We start from the raw sequence: 21291 nt of genomic DNA on the forward strand, positions 1-21291 counted from the left end.
TATATATATATATATATATATATATATATATATATAGAGAGAGAGAGAGAGAGAGAGAGAGAGAGAGAGAATGATGGTGAATTTTGAATGGATGGTAACTAAAATTCATTCGCAAATGCTGCTAAGAATGTGTTTCTTAATTATTCTTTTTTATTACAATATATTAATGGCTTTTCATCACAATGAAATTTTCACCTAACAGAAAAATCTCCGAAATTCTCCCTGACTACGTAACCTACTAAAAATTCTTATAATTTTTCTATATATGAGAGAGAGAGAGAGAGAGAGAGAGAGAGAGAGAGAGAGAGAGAGAGAGAGAGAGAGAGAGAGAGAGAGAGAGAGAGAGAGATTGTAGAATAAAAACACTACAAAAGATTTCAGACTAAATTCTTAGGAAACGACAGACAGACAGACAGAGAGGGCGAATCATGTTTTAGGCTCACGTGCTTGCATGTGTTACGTATGAATGCGAGAGAGAGAGAGAGAGAGAGAGAGAGAGAGAGAGAGAGAGAGAGAGAGAGAATCATTTGAAAAAATGCGAGAGAGGATCCGAAAACAGCACAAATGTTCGAGCGCCTTCTGAAATTTTTAGTAGAATTAGCAATGCAATTAAAGAAACGTCTCCCCTTAAATGATCAAATACTGATGGATGTGTGTTCCACTCCTGATTCTACAAATTTGGTAGGGACTGATGTATCATCCATTTTTGAAATGTCTTCAAAATTTCCAGATGTAATCTTGGAGCATGAATAACAAAACTTGGATAGTAAGGTGGCGATATTGACAGTTTTCTTTCTGAAAATATTAACACAGTCATTCTGGGCAAAAGTTTTCAAAGTAAGAAATATCCTATTCTTTCAAAGCTCGTTCGAGCCTTGCTCACCATTCCCATATCCAATGCAGACTGTGACCGTATTTTCTCCATGGTAAACTTTAAAAAATGAAAAACGAAACAGACTGTTAAGTGTCTCATTGAAAAATGAACTAATATGCAGTGAAGGAATCAAGAAAGCAGGTGACTGCACCAAATTTAATCCTCCCAAGGACATGCTGGGGTCCGTAAACAAAGATATTTACGATAAATAGGGTTATCAACTTTACACATTTAGCTCATATTTAACAATGAAATCTTTTCGTTGGTATTATGTACATGTACCCTTTCAAATCGTCGGTTTGAAGAAGTGATTTTTTTTATTTGTTTATTAATGCCTTTACGAAAATCAAGTTTATTTTGTAACAACTGTATCTGTGATTTCCTGTTGACTTAATTTCATATTTTTCGTAAAATAAGAAAACTTTTTATTTGATATCCAAATCCAATACCTTCAAGGCACATCTGTAATAGAAATGTCAAATGTTTATTAGGCTAATTGCCAATTGTATTTTTATGTTATATATCTGTATTTACTATGAATATGAAATTATATTAAGTTAGCATAAAATTAACACAATTTTTTCATTCCGCTAGCATAATTTTGATAGATTTAGCATAATTTCATATAGAGTTTAGCATCAAATGGCAAATGAGATCTGGTAACACTGTTCATGAACTACAATAGTACAATCTCCAGAGTCCAGGACCACCGTCAGTGTCGAGGGAGCGGCGTAGGTGATTGGACCGCACCGCTTCCTGCTTTTATTACACTGCCTTAAGCCCCAAGTGACACTCTTTCAACACCCAATACATAACATAAGACAACAAAAGGAAAGAAGTATCTTGGCTGCACAGAATTAAATGAAGAAGTTAAGAGGTCGTAAGATATTTAACTAAAGTTACCAAGCTACGAGACGTAATTAGTTATGAAGCTGCAAGAGTAAGAAGTAATCCAGCTACAAGGGAAATAAACTGAAATATTACCAAGCTGCAAGAGAAAATACGTTAACACGAAACTACAAGAGAAAAGTTACCAGAATAAGACAAGTTGAAATTATTCAAGGTCATTGCTGCATTCAGGAACTGAGGAGGTAAGTTTCAAATGTTCTTAATGATTTATGGCCTTCTGTTTTTTTTTTTTTTTTTTTCGAGTGACATAGAATCGTGACAACCATTCCTATTCATGTAATGTATTTTTCGTTTTATGGTATAACAAGATAACTTTCCATGAACATCATATTATCTATGAAATTGTTTTTAGAGTACGCTACTCTTTTGTTTCTCTGATATATTACAAATTAGTTTACCCTTTAATCCGAGTATAACATCTTAGTAGGATCTAGCCAGGACTGTTACAATTCTGCATCACCCATCCCCAGTGAAATTCGAAATTTATGGACTTACCCCTGATCTTACAGGACTTGAAAGCTAATGACAGGTATGCTATGCTCCCGAAGCATAGCATACCTGTCATGTGATATATCAGTTGTTAATATAAACAGAAACAAACAGACAACAATCTCCTCCTGATTCGCTTTTTTTTTTTATCCTCCCCTTCCATTGACTTATTGTCTTTGGACCCTGATTAGATAAGGCCCTTGTGTTGTCCGACCTTTTGACCTACACCTGAAAAACTGCACATACAATTTCAAGGCATCTTTGGATAAGAGAGCCGAAGGAAGACTGGGACACTCAGACGTGACACGTGGGAGACACAAACGTCAGACGCCGCCTGACATCCTAGGGACGGGTCATGCAGTGTTAACAGCTTGCAATTCGTGGGCTTATGCAAACATTACGGTATATTCGTGAAGTAACCTCATGCTTTCGATTTTGGTGGACAATTTTTGTCTCCTTCAATGCGATTATTCACTAGAAACTATTGAAAAATTGAGGAACATAAATGCTGTACATTCACTTAATACTTATTTGAATGCGTTTTTGTATATGTTGAAATCTGTCGCTAAAGAACGTAAATTTGTCCAATGTTCTCAGCTGTCTTGACAGACTTTATTTAGAATTAAGTTTATTTATTCCCGCGTATGACAGAGTCCTTTCGTCTTAGCTCCTTAAACTTTAGGAGTTATTTTACAAATTCATGACTGATGATGAAATGCATGAAAAGTTATTTTGTATATATTTCATTTTGACTTTATGAAATTCTCGGTTTCCTTTTTCCTCACATTTCATCAAAACACAGTAAAGGGCTTCTGTTACATATGAAACAAGTACATATAGTCCATATATTCATTTATTTATTGACTTTTTATTTATCCATTGCTCATCAAGAATATTTAGCTTAAATTATACCAGAAAAAAATGTAAAAAAATTAGAAGAGAAATTAGAAAAAAAGGTTTCATGTATCCTTCTGCTTCACGACTCTCTCTCTCTGTCAATCAATCGATCGAATAAAAAGTAGATTTGAACTGCTTTACCGCAAATGCCATATTTTGAGCGATAATGGTAGTTTACTGCTAACTTCCCAAGATTCAATAATTTCTCTTTTAATATAATGTTGTATGTGAAGTTCAAGATGATGCTTATTTGATTTTTCTCTCTTCTTTAATCCGAGGACTTGTGGTAAACTTGTGGCACCGATCAAATATATCTTAGACGTGTGCCAAAATTCACATTTGGCGATTAACCCCTCGTCAGGGGTGGATGGACTACTTAAATATATAGCTAGCAAGCAAGCAAGCGCGGCTGGCATTGCATCATTCGATTCGGAGCCATAAATTTCGATCTCATTTTTATAGACGCCTAGCAGCAAAGCCTTTTCACGCTTGGCACTGTCTAACCAGTCAAAGCAAGCAGTCTAAAGGAGATATGAGCAGCCAGACGCCACTGAGATTGAACTGACTGTGGAGGGGTAGGGGTAGGGGGTGAGATGGAGGAATTGAGGTGGGGGCCATCGGCGTAGCAACCAGCGTCACCTTGCCAGAAAATAAACAGCTGGCTCGACTAATTTTAAATTTTGTTGTTTTACACAACACCGGACAAGCATCTAGACAATAACTGCTTCTTAATTAGCACAATCGAGACATTCTGCACGTCGTAATTATGCCGTATCGTTGCATGATCTGTAGACTTTATCTGAACTAGATTTTCTTTGAAAATTTAGATAACACTTTGGTTTGCCATTCAAATCTTTATTTTTAGACTAGAAGTTCTTAGTCACTTGCCTGAATAGCCTTCAGCCAAACAGAGAATGCATCGAGTGTGGGATTTACTTAGTCTTAAAACCTTACATTATCTGTATCGTTTAAAACTTCAGATTATGTTCCTCAAATAACAAGGGCGGCTGCTTTAGGTAGTCAATGTAGTACGTTATCGCTGCTGAACACTGGACTGAAAAATCGTCATATCAGTTCTCTAATGCAAGTACGAGCCAGATAACTGAATCGAAGCGCCCGATAATGCATTCTATAATCCCAGGTTTCTTCCGCAAATCAAAATAAACTGATAAAAGATAAACAGGCGCTAGACATTGGCATTTCAAGGCATTACATATCTTCCCGTGATGAATGATGGCAAACAAAGTGATTCATTAGCACTCACGGCTCTTTGGATACAGACTGTCCGCCTGAAAATAATTTTTCTCAGTTGATACTGTCGCTTTCAAGAACAATTTTAAGTCTCGATAGTGACTCTTTATGAGATGCCTGTGCGTATGTCGTGATTAGGGTCATCACAACGAAAATCAATCGCAACAATGAAAAAAAAAAACAAAAGCTTTTTCTTTTATTAGAAATGAGCATTATCCCAATTCGAGGAGCAAAAACTATGTATAAGGGCTTTTTCTTGTATTACAGTGAGACCGAATTTTTTTCTGTCCTAGAAACCAATGTTTCTGAAGTCATTCATAAGAGCATAAAATAAAATTTTGATTCATTACATTAAAAGTCCCTTAAAGTAAAACCAAAATAATATTTTGCGACTTCTATACCCGCATGAACATTTCAGTGCCAGTGAGAAACAAATAAGCACATTAACTAGAAACCTGCAAACTATTAGCCCGTTCCAGTATATGCGTGAATGACAAATACAGAGCATTACCCTGGACTGCGAAGCAAAACCAACAGAAAATACGTGAGACAGTTTTCATGATTTCTTTAATTATTAGCAATTTCATGGGTTTAGGAAAGTTCCTTTCCCGTAATAAAAATAAAGAATATGCCGCTTTACATTAAAAGGGCTAAGACGATAAAACAATCCATGAATATAAACATTTACTTGATTTATAATAATATTCATTTACTTTCAAGAGTTTGACATTTCGAATATCCATTCCTTAATTTGCTTCTTACCCAAGATACGTACATGATACGCATAAGTTCCTTTTGTGCAGCCCTTCATTTTTACATTTATGCATTGTTTCCTTTTGTTATCGATTTATCAACGCCACTTTTAGTCCTTCACACGTAAATATGCAGTTAGTTCTCATTTACTTCCATCTACTTTTGCAGGCAATTCAGAACAACCAACTAAAGATGATGGAATCGGGAGCCTCATCTGCCCAGCTCGTCGACGACTCCAGGAAGCCCTCTTATGCCACCCAGTATCTCGGTGCCTTCTCGGGTAAGTCATTAATTCATTGGCAGTCAATGATAGAAATCTTAATGAGTAGGGAATAAGATCTATCAAATAGCTAACAAAAATTTAATATGAGCTTCATCAGCTCCGAACATCTTTGCCTTTTCTTTTGGCCTATGCCTGCATTCTTCCCATAAGTTATTCATGGTGCCGTGTAGAAGTCACTTGGCCAGATTAAGAGATCTGATACAAAAGAGTTTTATTTCTCCAAGCACATTTCATAAGCAGTGCAAAGTATCAAGATTTTTACAGAAATTCCTAGCTGAAGACATTCCCATGCAGGGAGAAAATTTGAAACTGGATATTTTCTAGACTAACCTAAATATAAAAATACTCCTGTAACTCACTGACGAGAAAAACAACTTCTGAGATACTGGCGGACAGGAGTAATATTTCCGTGGAAAACCAAAAGTGAGTAATACTTCTTCAAGGCATCTCCCTTTCCTCCTTCAACGTATTAGTTCTGTCTTACTCATGAGCTGAACATTCAATATACAACGAAATCAATTAATTTCATCTAAATATCTTTCCAGCATGTATGGGAGCTTTAAACTTTGGAGTAGCTATAGGCTACAGTTCACCGGCCGGATCCATGCTAGTCAAACCACAGAACATGACTTACAACTACACAGACGGCGAGCTTTATCTGTCGGAAGGCCAAAACAGCTGGTATGCGTCTACCCTTAACATCGGCGCTTTCATAGGAGGTCCTCTAGGAGGTCTGCTCATCAACGCCATTGGAAGAAAGGGAGCCATGCTTTCTACCTGCGTAGGATTGCTTATATCATGGCTTCTTACAAGTGAGTAAATGTTTTGACTAACTTCATTGATCTACAATGGCAATATGATATCAGCTTCTTGTCATTTTACTACATTCAAACTATCACATAAGTGCTTGCAAAATATATTACGCTTCTTGTTTGTCGCTATTTTACTTTTTTGTCAATATTAGATAAAGATGGTAAACCGTAGCGTTTTTACTAAAGCTTTCACGACAACTTATTCTGATCTACTCTGCAACAAAACTTAATTTTTTCCTTTTTTCTTCTTTTCAGTTTTTGCTCAGAACTTTGCTATGCTCATCTCCTCTCGCGTTGTTGTTGGTCTCGCAATTGGAATCAATTGCATTGCAGCTAACGCTTATATTGGGGAACTGGCATCCGTGGAGATCAGAGGAACACTTGGTAGGTGTGACAGATAAAGTCGCTAAATGGTGCACGATAAGCCTCCCCCCACCCCCCGTGTATAGTACGTCGCTGAAGCAGAAATTTTAACTTAATAGTACAGCCATTTTCCTCCTTTCCCTCTAAGACTTAAGGCATTCCTTGCCCAGTCAGTGATTCTATAGGCTTTCCTGAAAAAGCATTCACACGGCTCTTTCTCTTATCTGACATACCTTTCGTATAACACATTTCCTCACTGACCTCATCTAATGTAGCACTAACGTGGTAACCTCTCCATTTCACAGGCAGTGGCTTCCAGTTGATGGTGGTTATAGGGATTGAATTTGCATACATTTTCGGCGCTATTGTGGACACGTGGCAGTTATTCGCTACCATATGTATGTGTCCAGTCTTTGTCTTTTTCGTGCTGATTCTGATTTCCAAAGAATCTCCAGTGTACCTCCTCTCCAAGGGAAAGGAAAAGGAAGCAATGGCCTCTCTGCAGTTCTTCAGAGGTCAGGCTTTACAATGTGACGCTCAAAGGAGCTCTAAAAACTTAATCACGCACTTAGTTCCAAGAGATGAATCATGATGCTTTTGATAGTATCATTTTTAGTAAATTTACTTGAACTGACATTAAAGCTACATTTAATTAATAAAGTGTTAGTCACCAAAATATTAGTTTAATCTATAGTAAATGTGGCGTTCTGAAATAATTTATATATATATATATATATATATATATATATATATATATATATATATATATATATGAGAAAAAGAGTATCCCGCCTGTTCAACTGTATCATAAGAGAGCACTGTTCTTACCAGGAAAGGACTACAACATCCAGAGGGAACTTGACATGATGAGGGCCGATATGGAAGAGGCCAGAGAAAACAAGGTTTCAGTCAAGGATCTGCTCGTCAATCCCCATCTGCTGAAACCTCTCACCATCTCAATGGCTCTCATGTTCTTCCAGCAGTTCTCCGGCGTCAGTGCTGTTCTCGTCAACTTGACGAGTATTTTCAAGGCAAGTTCTGATTTCTTTACTCGCCCAGTGGAATACTTCATTTTTAGATTTGAACTCTTTGCCAAGCTTTATCTCTCGTGACTCGGCTGATGGAACTGAAAAACAATATTCAAGTTACATTTTTGAACAGACGTATATTAAGCAAAAGCCTAATTTTCGATGTATCATGTTAAATATCACCTTGACGAAAATGAGCTTAGTCATAAGAACAAATGTTTTCAGTTAAAGATATATAAATACCTGGTTAGTGAAATAGAATTAATGCATGTAAAAAAGTTGATTACATACGAACTGAAAAGTTGCTAGACTATAAAACAGGGTAGGAGGGTACACTTTTAGAGTATTTATTGCTAATGGTACGGCCATCACTGCTTATATGCCTACAAATTCTCGCACAGCCTATCCGTTTAACACCCATTTTTCATCTGTCCTTGCAGGAGGCAGGCACTAGCATCCCAGAGAGCCTAAGTTCAATCTTGGTTGGTCTAGTCCAAATTGTGGCGACTGCAGCTTCTTCACTGTTTATTGACAGAGCCGGGCGCAAAATCCTTCTCACTGGATCAGCTTTATTCATGGCTATTTCTCTGGGTAACAAATCCTTTTTTATTACCTGCAAAATATTTGTGAATATTTTTTGTGATGGGACAATAATAAAAGGTCAAATGATAAACTCCGAAAATTTAGTAATTGTTTGTGTTATGCGGTGCAGTTTTTCTTTGTATTGCGTTGCACCACATATGAATGACTCTGTTTGTCTGTTGACTTTCACTTGATAGTAACGCAGGGGACTCGGTAAGTTAGGTTGAAATTGTCTATTAATATTTTTCACTTTTCCCGGAGGGGGGTAAGAATTCACCGGGCACGGTTTTTCATAAGTTTTATTCTAACACTACTATTTCACACGGCCAGCCACCCTGGACTTAGAAATTTCTTGATGTTAAGAGAGGAGCGAGTGACACAATCCTACCCAATTTGGTTTACAAGTAACTCTCGCTAAAAATTGATCAGAATGAACTCTGGACCTATGTTGAATAAAACTCCGCCTCCTTGAGGACGTCTACTTTACTCTTAATGGTTCAATCTTAACTCCCACTTTTGGCAAGGACAAATCAGGTCAATTTTGCTGACCTTTTCACTTCTTAGTCTATCCTCTAACTCCTCCTTCCTTTCCCACATCTTGGAGGTTTGTTATGGTTACACTTCAATTTACTTGGTATCATGGCTCATCACTTTAAATTATAAACATCGTCTCTCTCTCTCTCTTTCTCTCTCTCTCTTTCATAATCCGATCAGTGAATCTCATACTTATTCACTGCATAACATTTGCCAGCTTTGAGAATGAGTATTGAAAAGAAGCTACAATTTTATTCTCAAGTTCTACGGACAAACTTCGAGCTCTTGAACCATATTTTAATTAAAAAAGAAAAAAAAATCTATATGTAATTCCATTCTGTGCTCCGCAGTGGCATTGGGCTTCTTCTTTTATGAGAAGGCGATAGGCCAAGCCGACTCCCTCCAATGGCTGCCTTTGGTGTCTCTCATGCTGTTCATCACTTCCGCCTCCATTGGCTATGGACCCATTCCTTGGCTTATGATGAGTAAGTATTGAAGACGAGATGTAATATTGCACCTTAGTCACATTCTTTTTCATTCCTTATCAATTCTCCAATCATGGAATTTCTGGTTATACTGAATTATTTGTTATCTATTCGTTTTTCGTTCTCTCAGTGCTTGAATCATGAGATATTCACCACATATGTTATCATGACGACTGTGGTATTTGAAGTCCTACTGTAAGATGACGTGAAAATCAAGACTGTCAGTCTGCCGTCAATCTGATATTCATAGGAAAGATAAAGAAAACTCTACTCGTCCCTAGCACCAGCGAATGTTACCAAATAATCGTATTTTTGCACCTTTTAACAATGGTTAAAGTTAGTTTACTTTGTGGAACATAATATAAAAACTAAATCCAGCCTTATATTGATATTATTTCTTATTTGTGGCTTATTACGATACAATTTTTTTTATTAAAAATTCTACGTGTAGAACTAAATATGATGAAAAACATGTTTGTTGGTGATAGGGACATTATTAGATTTTTAAGAAATTATTTAGAAATTTAGCAGTTTCCACTTATTAACTACAGTTGTGTGAATGAGTTGCCAAAAACAAAAACTATCTAGGCTTCTCTGTGTGAATTGAAACTGGGAAACTCGTTTCATTTGCGGTACTAAATTTATTTTTAAACCTACATGTATTAGAAAAATCATTGAAGCTGATGTCTACCTTTTTTTTTTCTTTTGAGATAGAGAGAAAGAGAATTTAGAGCATAGGTATCATTTCATGTTCCTTTACGTACATAACATTTATTCTTATGTATATTTCCTCTCTCTTTCCAGGTGAGCTTTTCCCAAGAGCAGTAGTAGGTGAAGCCAGCAGTTTCAGCATCATGACGAACTGGTCCACGTCTTTCGTCTGCACTCTAACATTCACTCCGCTGCAGGTAATGAACATTCACCACTTATCCTTACTTCGGGCGAATTATGATCCTGGGATTATGTTTAATGTTAATGTATGTTAATATTGTGACGCTTCATTTAGACTCATGAAATCTGGTTAAATTTTGTTTACATCGTTACACCAAAACTGTCTCTAATTTCATTTCATTGTTATGCTCTAGACTCCTCAATTCCAACTTTCTTGACATCACGTCGTAAACGCCGATAAAAATTTTATAGCCATGCCAGCCAGCAACAGTTCATCATTTAACAATAATATTCCATACTCAAATCATTTTCATTTCTGTTTGCAGGACGTTATCCACGACTATGGAGTTTTCTGGATGTTCGCCTCCGTGTGCGTCGTGAACGTGGCCTTCTGTGTTCTCGTCGTCCCAGAGACCAAGGGCAAAACCGTGGAAGAGATCAGTGCCTACTTCGGAGCTCCATCTCCGGTCAAGAGCGACCCAAATGAGAAACCAAAGATTGACATCAGCATCATTTCATAATCGGTTCATCTCAGGGTTACTGAAGTCTCATTTTTTTTCTCAGCTCCACTCTCCGCCAAAGTGTATTTCAGTAATTTTGTAGCTGTATATAGACGTCGACGCAAGGGCTCAACCCTCATAACATTTCTTCTTCTTTCTCATATTCCTCTACTTCGTTTCCTTCGAGTGATTGCAACGAAATTCACTCTTGTGAAGACGAGAACGGTAATCTGACAATGCTTATTCAGCATTCAAAAGCAGAGATGCACTCTGTAATTCAGATTGCATGAAAATCTTCGCACATTTGGAAGAGAAAAATGATGTTTCATGACGTATATCGAGTCTCTTTTGACTTGAATGTACCGGATATGGCTATGTGAGAAATGGAAAGACGTAGATTGCTGAACAATATTCGTAAAACCTCTCTTCACTTCAGTGCTCAGGACATTCCTATTTTTTATCCTTCACAACTAATTCATAATTAAGACACAAATGTATATATGTAATTATTAATTTTTTAAGTTTTCATGTAGATTAGCAGTTTTCTGTGTAAAGCTATGGTAAATAGGGTGCAGTATGCATAATTTATTACATTTGCAACATAGATAACTAGTATAATGTTTTATATTGAATTAACATTGAATGAAGTAAGGTTGTCCAAGATTTGCTCACTTAATTGTGTGGCTCGCTGAAAAAAATGTGAGTCTGTTGAAGATATCCACCTATTCCTTTATTTATTGCATTTGGTTGGATCCTTTATATATACTCTGTTTGATATTAACGTTATTATGGGTTTTATGCCAGCCATTATTCATGTAAAAGTCTGAACACTTTTTTGGTCGAAACCTATTCAAGTAGCTCAGCCACACGGCCCATAAAATCGAACATTCCACTCGGGCAGTGGTGCTCACTGCTGTAAGAGAAAGAGAAATTTGGACGTCTCTGCAGTAAAAACTACAGTTAGTGATATAAACAAAAGCTCAAGTTGGTCAAAACTTTGTTAGTGTTGGTCGTCCAGACACAATCCTCAAAAAAATTAAGTCAATCTATGGATTTTTCTTCTTTTTTTTTACGCAATTGCAAACTAGAGTGCTGCTGGCTGGCCCACCAGTTTCACAATCTAGATTTGAATGCAATAGATTTCAAACTTGTCAGAATGTCATCGTAAATAGAAGCTTACGTTTAATTTGACTTGAGATCTGTGCTGTGATTGTATACAACGATAGTGTAGATATTCAGCAATAACTGTTGTGATGACTTAGTTACGGATGACATTCTTTTAATAAAAATACATCGAAAATCCAGTCGTTTTTCTACCGAAGAGTAAAGTGTTGGAATATATCTAAGCGAATTCTAGCAACAAGGCATGTTACGAAAAGTTTAGGCTTTAAAAAATAATCAGCTTCTTGACTTCTTTAAGTTTCTTCAAGGAAATTCACTAAAACCTAATATAAAGGCACTATATATATATATATATATATATATATATATATATATATATATATATATATATATATATATATATCTGTGTGTGTGTGTGTGTGTGTGTGTGTGTGTATACATATATAGACAGAAAGAATCTTCAATAATTATGTGCTATATTACAAAATGTATAAAGAGTCGCATTCATCGATGAAGGAATAGATTCACGTGACACGTCTGAAAAGACTATGCACATGATACATGAGCTATATTTGATCTTACATATCATACATTGGAGGTATGTATTTACAATACCATTCATGAAGATGAGATTACCTGATGTATTTAAACTCCTGCAAATTAGCCGAAGGAGACGGAAAAAAACATAAAAGCTTTTTAGGCCCAAACAAAAACTCATTAGTTTTAACACTAGTTCTTAAAGATTGTCAAGGCCGTGATTACATGCTGGTATCATGCCCGCATCAACAATTAATAAAACCCCTCAAAGAGGAAAACCTGGTTTGAAACATTTCAAAATATATATACACTTTAATACTTAGTATAACATGTTACGAAAGCTGTGAGGTTCAAGAAATGTCAGAAGTGAAAGACGGAAATATCAACAAGTAACATATATGACGTGATTAATGTACGTATGAAGAGAGAAACACAAGAAAGGAGAGGCGTTTGACGCCCTTACAAAGCAAGTATACGAAGGTAGCCTAAACATTACAAAATATAACTGACAGTTGTGATACTAATGAGCATCGGATGGTTACCGCTTTCATCTATGTATATAGTTTTCCTGAAACATACAGATTCGTTATAAGGACTTAATGATGTTTGTGGCTTACTTAGGCCATTCCCTTGGTCGAATTGCTGGTGATGACTTTAGGCACATCGTGGTAACACTGTACTTCTACTATTCAAAAGTTGCCCCTTGAACTATAGCTTATGCATTCATATCTAAATTCAAGATACTATCGACTTGATTTTATTTCATAACATACAACGTGAGCAAAAGAGTTAGTTCATTTTCCAAAAATGTATATGAGAGTTAAACATGTCCCGTCTAGACCACAAAAATGATTTAGTTTATCATGAAATTATAATAGAAAACTTTGACGAGATCTTCCTATAATAGAGAACTATATTCATGATAGGCTCTTACAGACAACAACCTGTATTCGTAGCACAAATTTACTGAACTATCCGTCAATACAAGATATTTATTGGAGTCCCAAGCAAAGTGAAAAACTACACTGAGCAGTAGCCATCTATAATGCAATTCTGAAAATTCCTGTGGGTTAGTATTCATTTATATTTGTCCAAATTTATTTGGTGATTTTTTCTCCTATTTTCCTCTCTCGCATAGCCTGGGCTATATGAATCCTACTCTGATGTACAGTAGGTTATTATTATTAACGATATTTATAACATTTACAAATATATATGTATGTGATGTGTGTGTGTATTTATAGCCTGGCTTAAAAGTAGGTCTCACGATTGTTTAATATTTTATATGCGGCGTGACCAGAGAAGTCAAGGAAATCATCTACAAACCGACCTCCCGGCTACATGAATCTTCTCCCAGCTAAGCCTTATGATTAATTACAGGCCTGTTTTGTTACTAACATGAGCATTTACGTGTTTTCATGAGAGCATGTTAATGTGGTTGCTATAGAATACATATTGCAAGTTATCAACACTCGTGAATTAACGTTACCACTGTATCACGCTGGTTTCATGAACTTGTATCTTGTAACTTTTGCTTCTTTGTGGTTAACATCCACTCTTCTTTTTTCCCCTTTTTTTGAAAAGAGCAACTAGTTGCTCGTCCCACTGGCATTTGATTTTTAAAAATCTGATACTCAAACGTTATTCGTTATTCCGTAGGCTTAACAAGAGATGCTGTTCCTTATGCTTACACACACACACACACACACACACACACACACACACACACACACATATATATATATATATATATATATATATATATATATATATATATATATATATATATATATATGTGTGTGTGTGTGTGTGTGTGTGTGTGTGTGTATATATATATATATATATATATATATATATATATATATATATATATATGAACGTATGTATATATGTATATATATACATATATATGTGTGTATGCGTGTTAGTATGTGTGTGTGTGCAGCACCACATACTGTCAGACTCCTCGTCCTGATTGGTTATAAAAACTGTGACTGCACTTTCCGTAAGATCACAATCATCACCTTTCGTTCTTTCACTTGACCTCTTAAAATTTCAGAGGCCTTAAGTGAAGATGAAAACGTAAGAGGTATACTGATCTGAGGCAAAAAGTTTGATAAGACAATGAACAGCCATCTAAAACAGACAGGTGGAAAAATGAGCCCAAGTGCAAGGAAAGAAATTTTCATATGGTAATGTGTGTGTGTGAGAGAGAGAGAGAGAGAGAGAGAGAGAGAGAGAGAAGAGAAAACACTCTCTTTTGATCATGTTCTGTCTGATTATAAGACTACTTCATTTTCTGTTTTACCATAATCAAATTAGATAAGAAAAGCTCCAAGACATACAAATTTTTTATCAAAAACCGTTACAAGAGTGAGGGAGAAACCTTCGCATTGCAAAGCATACAAAATACTGATCTAGACAGAGAAGTTTCGAATTTGAAATCAAATTTTCTTAAATACCTTTAAATCTAGGAGTTGGAATGGACCTACAAACAAAATAATGACTGAGGCCAACGCACACATGCACACACAGTGCTACTTTGGCTTGTTATCTACGTGTCACCTCCGAGGTGCTAGTTCTAAACATGGTGGAAGCTCATTGGGACACCGTGTTCAGTACTAGCCCCTCGGGGATCAAAGTATTATATACACCCTTTTCTATATTGTGCGGTAAAAAATTTATTATGTTAATAAATTATTTCTTTGATCCCCGAGGGGCTAGTACTAAACGCGGCGTCCCATTGAGCTTCCGCCAGGTTTAGTACTAACACCTCGGAGGTGACTCGTAGATAGCAAGCCAAAGTAGCACACGCGCACACATACATATACAAGGAAAGAGAGCACCGATTCGTCTTTGAAATCGGAATTTGATTAATATTTTCCATCTTCAGTCTTGCATTAGATATAGGTCTATTTATTCTACGTATTTCTTACCTCTCCGTTTCTATTAACTGAAAGGTCCGTGGCAAAAATTCTTAGTATATGACATAACCATCTGTTCACCCATAAATACTTCATGCTTTGAATTCTCTTTAGTAATAACCATATATAGACCTATAAACGTATTTCCCCTGTCTATGACAAAGTTTACCGCTGCCATTACAAAATGTCGTATTAATGCCTACAATATGTATAAAAATCATGAGCATTTCCCATTCTCAACCAATATTAAGGCTATTAAAGTTTCGATAATAAGTTGAATGCATTTATCCATTTAATTAGAGATCGAAATGAAATTAGATTGTTAGGCTTATAATCCGGGTAAGGGGAATTGCGAGTAGCCAATTAACAAACGTTATGTTTAAAGCATGCACGAAGGAAAGAAAACGTCGTAATTATTATTTTTTCCTACTGGCGCATAAAAGATTGTGAATTACAAAGTAACAAACTAGTAGGTAGGCAAGTAGAGAGAGAGAGAGAGAGAGAGAGAGAGAGAGAGAGAGAGAGAGACGTTAGCCTAACTTCCGGGTTCCTTGATGCTCTCTTTAGAACTCCAAGTCGTGGGCACACTGCAGGAGTAGCAGCAAAGCTTTATAATAAATTACCTATGGAAAGTTAATTTTCATTAGCTATAATCTACCCTGACAGCATTGCCTCTTATTATATATCTAGATCTATTTCTACATCCTTAGGTGGCATGTCTAGTTCCCTCCCTTAACGCTTTTTACGTTCACCTTGACACCGAAAGTGGAAGCCATTCTAGTGTCCTACCTTGCGAAGAATTTTGTTCCTCGGGCGCTATAAGATAGTGTCCTTCAGTTCCATGTGAGCGTTAATGGTGACCTGACACCTAAAGTTAAGACCTTTAAAGCTGCACTGTCAAGAAGTCTTTGGTATACAGACGAAATAAGCAGGAACCAACCAAAACCTAGAGAGACTCGGCCGTCCGCTGTGGTTTCTCGAAATTTCCTCCAAAATTCAGGCAACTAAAACAAAAACACATCGTCTTGCGTGCATAGATCTGTGAGTTCTTTTCCTGTGAGTATTACTTTAAAGGAAAATAATGCTGTTAAGGTACCCCCCATAGTCTAGCAGTGTTCTTTCAGCTACTCCCATTATAAATGACCACCGGAATCGCAAGTTAGTTTGATTGCGAACGTATGGGGGCTATCGTCCTGCCACAAGAGTGGGCGAAGTCAGGTTACAGATAATCGGACACTATGTATGTACACCAACGCCAGGTTTCTTTACTTTTGTGGATTTGTGTAGCGATACTTTTCAGTAGCCGAACAGTCCTTTAGATGGTGCAACACCGAGTGGTAAAGAATTTCTAGGGAGTTCATAGAACACCCTTGATTTTGGAAAGTTAATCCTAAAGAATACAGTGACAAAGGGACGAGGAATATTTCATACGAGATATCACTTCAATAGTTAATAGGCCTATATGGAGAAGAACAATCAACTACAAAGAATACATTGACTAAAACAAAAGCATTGCCTACCGAAAAGAACAGAAAGAAGCCAAAGCATCAAGGAAATCGGGAGCTGCCGTTGACCATTCTTTGGTGCTCTGATTTGATGCATGTTATGCGGGATCAAGAAACGAAAGGGTTCTCTTGCTCCAAAACAGGCGTGAATAAGGTTAGTGAAACTTTATCCCCATTCTAAATTATTCATTCCTTTGGAGTTTTTTTTTTTTTTAGTTACATTCTGATTTTAAAGAAGGTAGCCAATCTTTAACAGTAGTAAGTCCAACAGGCCTAAGCATTAAACGTGCAGTAGTTAGAGAACATATGGTTGGTTTAATTTCACCTCCTCACCCACGGGTGAAGATGTGGCGCATGCCCATGGGTACCACATGATTGGCTGACAATCAGCGTTTCCGATATCGCTGGCTTGTTATTTATGTAAATCATAAACATGCCGATTTGTATCGATAATATACCAACACAAACACACGAAAGACGAACTTGTATCAAACAGTCTACTCATATCAAACAAACGAATGATGCACTTTTAATAATTATAATTTATCTCATTAGTATATAGCCCAGGCTACACTTATACCAATGCTCACAGACTGTTCAACTCATGAGATTTTCTTAGTATTAAAAATTAATGCTATGTACAGTTTCATTATTTGCATATAAAAATTACTTTATTATGATAACAAAGTACGTCCGTATACTGTAAAACAACCTTTGATGTTGTTTTACCGCTAGAACATGAAGCATGGACCAGTGAAGCTAGGCTTATGCAACTGATTAGCAGTTTATTTTACTATCATCAGCAGTAAGGATGACGGGAACTGAATGGGATTTCAAACTTTTCTTCAGTAAGTTCTTTGGCTAAATAGTCCCGAAAGTGTCCCGTCACTGACCTATTATAATTATTTGTATGCCCAAGAAAATAATAAATATGCAGAGTATTCTGTAAAGGAAACCACATTACCATTACCACCACGCCATGCATTAACTGAAATTTCCCGCCCTCCAACCAAGGCTGCAGTGGGTATTCCATTCTCCTCCCCTAGGCGTAAGACAACAGGCCCGTAGACAACAATAGGCCACGTTATTTTGAACATTAACCTACTCTTGTAATCAGGGGCGTTCCCAGGCCCGTACCCAGAGTTTTTATGGGGGGTTTGTTTTTCCCAAAACGGGACCTTTTTTCCTATATGTCATTGCATATATAGGTATATACAAGATGAAATACTTGAAAATGTTATTTTAGTTATATTAAGAAGAAAAACTGGGCATGCAGTCTATGCCCTTCTACCCGATTAGATGTTATTCAAAGTACTGACTTTTGTCAGTACAGGCCTGGTTCCTAGACATTTTGGGGCCGGGGGGGCACTGTTCCATTTGGGGCCCCTCTTATGGGGTGGGAGGCAAGCGAAACGAGCCAAAGCAGCTGAGGGGGTTCGGGGGGGGGGGGAAATTTTTAGAATATGAGCAATTATAGGATCATTTTAAAGGCATTTGTAAATGCAAATTTAAGAAATTTAGCTTGTCCTATCATAGCAGCAATGGTTAAATTTCACATTTTGGGGGCACCCCCCTCACTTTGGGGCCCGGGGGGCGATTTCAAACAGCCCCCCCCCCCCAGGAACGCCACTGCTTGTAATTTACAGCATATGCAAAAAATTATTATTTTTCGGAAGCTAATCTCTTAAGAAATTTGAGGAGCGTTTTCAATCACTCAGACAGAGTGAAACTTTGGAGACAGTCGTCCTCTTTCTCCTCGCCAATGAACCTTAATGAAATCGAAACGTTATGCTGCTTTTACTGGCGCTCACATACCCAGATGTCTTTTTATTTACGCACGATGAGATAAATAATAATTACTTAAAGCTCATCGTTCGTTTGCGTTTAACCTGAGTTGACTCTTTGTTGCAAGTTCGGCTTCACGTGCTAGTATTGTTTCTTTGGACTTTGGTTATATTATCGATATAAATCGGCATTTTTATGAATTATATGGTGTGCTGATTCTTTGTATGTATAAGCATTTGCATGCATTATTCAAGAAATATTTTTCATCTTTATCACCACAAGCCTACGATATCTAAAACATTGATTTTAGCCGTAAGGAAATTATATTATTGGTCGAAATCGAAATGGAGTCTCACGAATTTTTTGAGATCTTATTATATTGAGTCTCGAAGGTTTCGGTGGGTTTTAGTGGAAACCATCACCCGCGGTCTCGTTTCCTTTCGAATAGGGTCTTTTTCGATTGAATCATTGAGCCTATCGTTAGGTTTGCACTAAGTAACCACAGCGTATTCGCCTTCTAGTTTCTATGTTAGTTTATTTAACTCTACGAAAGGCAGTTGGTTAACCTAACGTCAATTTTAACCCCGTTCTAAACAAAAAAAGCTGTTTCCTCTGCCCATGTAAGCCATTCTGTATATATCTACGTAAGTTTGAATCACGTGTTGCCTGGTGGTGTTCACGCTTTTTTTTTCAGATTGTTAGGGAGGTTTCCTAACTCTCGTTTTTCTTGATTTTAAATGTGTTGTGATGTGGTTTTTCATCTTCATTATTATTTAGGCTGGTTAAGGTTAGTTCTTCGATGTTTCATTTTTCCTTTTGTCTATGCTGGGGACATTTTTGTGTGAAGTAGTTTACGGTAAACGATGTATTTACATATTACGACAGACAACTGGTCCCAATCTGATCTCTGTCTCACGGCCATCTAGCAGCCGGTTATGTGACTGTTGTACATGCACTGGGTATTTTGTGTATATTTTGCGCCACCCACATTGCGACTTCTTGAGTATGGTAATACTCCGTTATTACTTTAACCAAAGAAGACTTTTATATCTGAATTGTGAAGTTACCGCATAATTACGGACATTTCCCACTTATCACCTCTGGAGTGTTATTATCAGAACAACGTGCCAAGTTGAATGCTGTAATATTCAAAACGGCTCAGCTTTGCTATTGCTTTAACTGTGCTACTTTGGCTTGTTACCTACGCGTCACCCACTCCGAGGTGCTAGTACTAAACACCGTATAGTAAATGTAAAGTGGACGGCCGCACGAAGATATCGTTTATTTATTAATATAATTTGTCGACCACACAATATAGAAATGGATGTATATCATATTTGATCCCCTATGGGGTACTAAACACGGCATCCCAAGGAGCTTCCGCCATGTTTAGTACTAGCACCTCGGAGTAGGTGACGCGTAGATAAAAAGCCAAAGTAGCACCGCTATAACTACATATTTCTGAATCTGTTTCTTCACACGCCTCCTACAGGTGAGATGTAATCTTACCCTGCAACTAAGCTAAAGGAATTAGGGGTCACCCGGCTGAGAAACAGCAGTAATTCGCTCATACAAAGAGCATCCTAATCAGTGAGGCAAGAAGATCTGACCGGCCAGTGAAGAACAAGAGGAATTTGTTTCTGGTGATAGAAATTCATTTCTCGCTATAATGTGGTTCGGATTCCACAATAAGCTGTAGGTCCCGTTGCTAGGTAACCAATTGGTTCTTAGCCACGTAAAAATAAATCTAATCCTTCGGGCCAGCCCTAGGAGAGCTGTTAATCAGCTCAGTGGTTTGGTTAAACTAAGATATACTTAACTTAAGAAGGAGATCTAAATTGTGGGAAAGATGGGATAATGAGGCGCCTGTTCCTTAAATGACTTATTCTGTATTTTTGCAACTATGAAGTATCTCCAGAATCTGTCATTATTATTATTATTATTATTATTATTATTATTATTATATCTCTACATTTCTTGTTATTATTGGTGTTTTTCCTTTTTTTTATTACTGAAGTAAATAACATCATTGTATACTTTTGTAATTTTTAATTCTCGTTTTTAGCCTTCTGGACCTGACTTAATGTAACCAACTAAGGTTCCTAGCTGGAAAGTAATCGTCTGCAATCTGTATTTTTAATTGTTATCATTTTTAATGTTTTTTTACTATTATTCTCTATATAATTACTGTCATTACCATTATTATGAATTCTATTTTTCCTACTTCTTCAGCAACTGTGTGGATACTGCCGATTATTATTTTTATCATGTTATCTTATGTATCTAGATTGTGTGTATTGTATTGTATTTGTATATTCCATGTACATGGCCCTGAGCCGAGATAAATATTATTATTATTATTATTATTATTATTATTATTATTATTATTATTATTATTATTATTATTATTATTATTCTGAGATTACCCATATCGTGAATTATTAACGGTTTGATAGTTATGACAGCAGGAGATGACGGTTATGACTGAGCCTGTCGTAAATTCTGGTTAGTGAGGAGCAAGAGCACCACACTGTTAACCATTCAAACTTCCCAAGTACAAAAGATCATAGTCCAAAAGCTAAGGTAAACAATAAATTAAAGGTCAAGGAGGGGGTCCGAGGTGAGCAAATTCCCTTGTCAGGCAGAAATTTCCTCCCAAGTTAGATAGATTTGGATGTACTTTTCGAACTATCAGTCACCTGGAACCACTGGCGCTTTCACTGACTTTTGGCTTGGATATTCTATTGGGAAAAGTTAATTATACGTT

The 21291-nt window shown here is 36.8% G+C and overlaps 1 protein-coding gene and 1 long non-coding RNA gene across 3 annotated transcripts; one reads left to right on the forward strand and one right to left on the reverse strand.

Moving 5' to 3' along the window:
• Positions 1 to 1576: 1576 nt before the first annotated feature.
• On the forward strand, positions 1577 to 11951 carry LOC136841645 (facilitated trehalose transporter Tret1-like). 2 transcript variants are annotated; one of them, XM_067108772.1, is made up of 10 exons: positions 1577 to 1965; positions 5342 to 5453; positions 6002 to 6268; positions 6524 to 6652; positions 6937 to 7146; positions 7463 to 7662; positions 8100 to 8250; positions 9126 to 9260; positions 10065 to 10168; positions 10478 to 11951. In XM_067108772.1, the coding sequence occupies exons 2-10, from the start codon at positions 5366 to 5368 to the stop codon at positions 10670 to 10672; spliced, it is 1479 nt and encodes a 492-aa protein (XP_066964873.1). In that variant the 5' UTR covers positions 1577 to 1965; positions 5342 to 5365; the 3' UTR covers positions 10673 to 11951. The 2 variants fall into 2 exon arrangements, with proteins under 2 accessions (XP_066964873.1, XP_066964874.1); XM_067108773.1 differs by lacking the exon at positions 1577 to 1965 and adding an exon at positions 2470 to 2674.
• Positions 7460 to 16213, reverse strand: LOC136841648 (uncharacterized). Its single transcript, XR_010854054.1, has 2 exons — positions 16024 to 16213; positions 7460 to 7757 (listed from the first exon to the last, which is right to left on the reverse strand). It is a non-coding gene; the product is annotated as an uncharacterized lncRNA (long non-coding RNA).
• Between the last annotated feature and the right edge of the window lie 5078 nt (positions 16214 to 21291).

Source organism: Macrobrachium rosenbergii, chromosome 9 (genome assembly GCF_040412425.1).
Source record: "Macrobrachium rosenbergii isolate ZJJX-2024 chromosome 9, ASM4041242v1, whole genome shotgun sequence".
In the NCBI taxonomy this organism is placed as follows: domain Eukaryota; kingdom Metazoa; phylum Arthropoda; class Malacostraca; order Decapoda; family Palaemonidae; genus Macrobrachium; species Macrobrachium rosenbergii.

What these genes read in the sequence shown, in the direction of transcription:
- LOC136841645 (XM_067108772.1), top strand. Translation starts at nt 5,366, where the DNA reads ATGATGGAATCGGGAGCCTCATCTGCCCAGCTCGTCGACGACTCCAGG. An exon ending in GTATCTCGGTGCCTTCTCGG is followed by an intron (nt 5,454 to 6,001) that starts GTAAGTCATTAA and finishes ATATCTTTCCAG; the next exon opens with CATGTATGGGAGCTTTAAAC. An exon ending in GGAGATCAGAGGAACACTTG is followed by an intron (nt 6,653 to 6,936) that starts GTAGGTGTGACA and finishes TCCATTTCACAG; the next exon opens with GCAGTGGCTTCCAGTTGATG.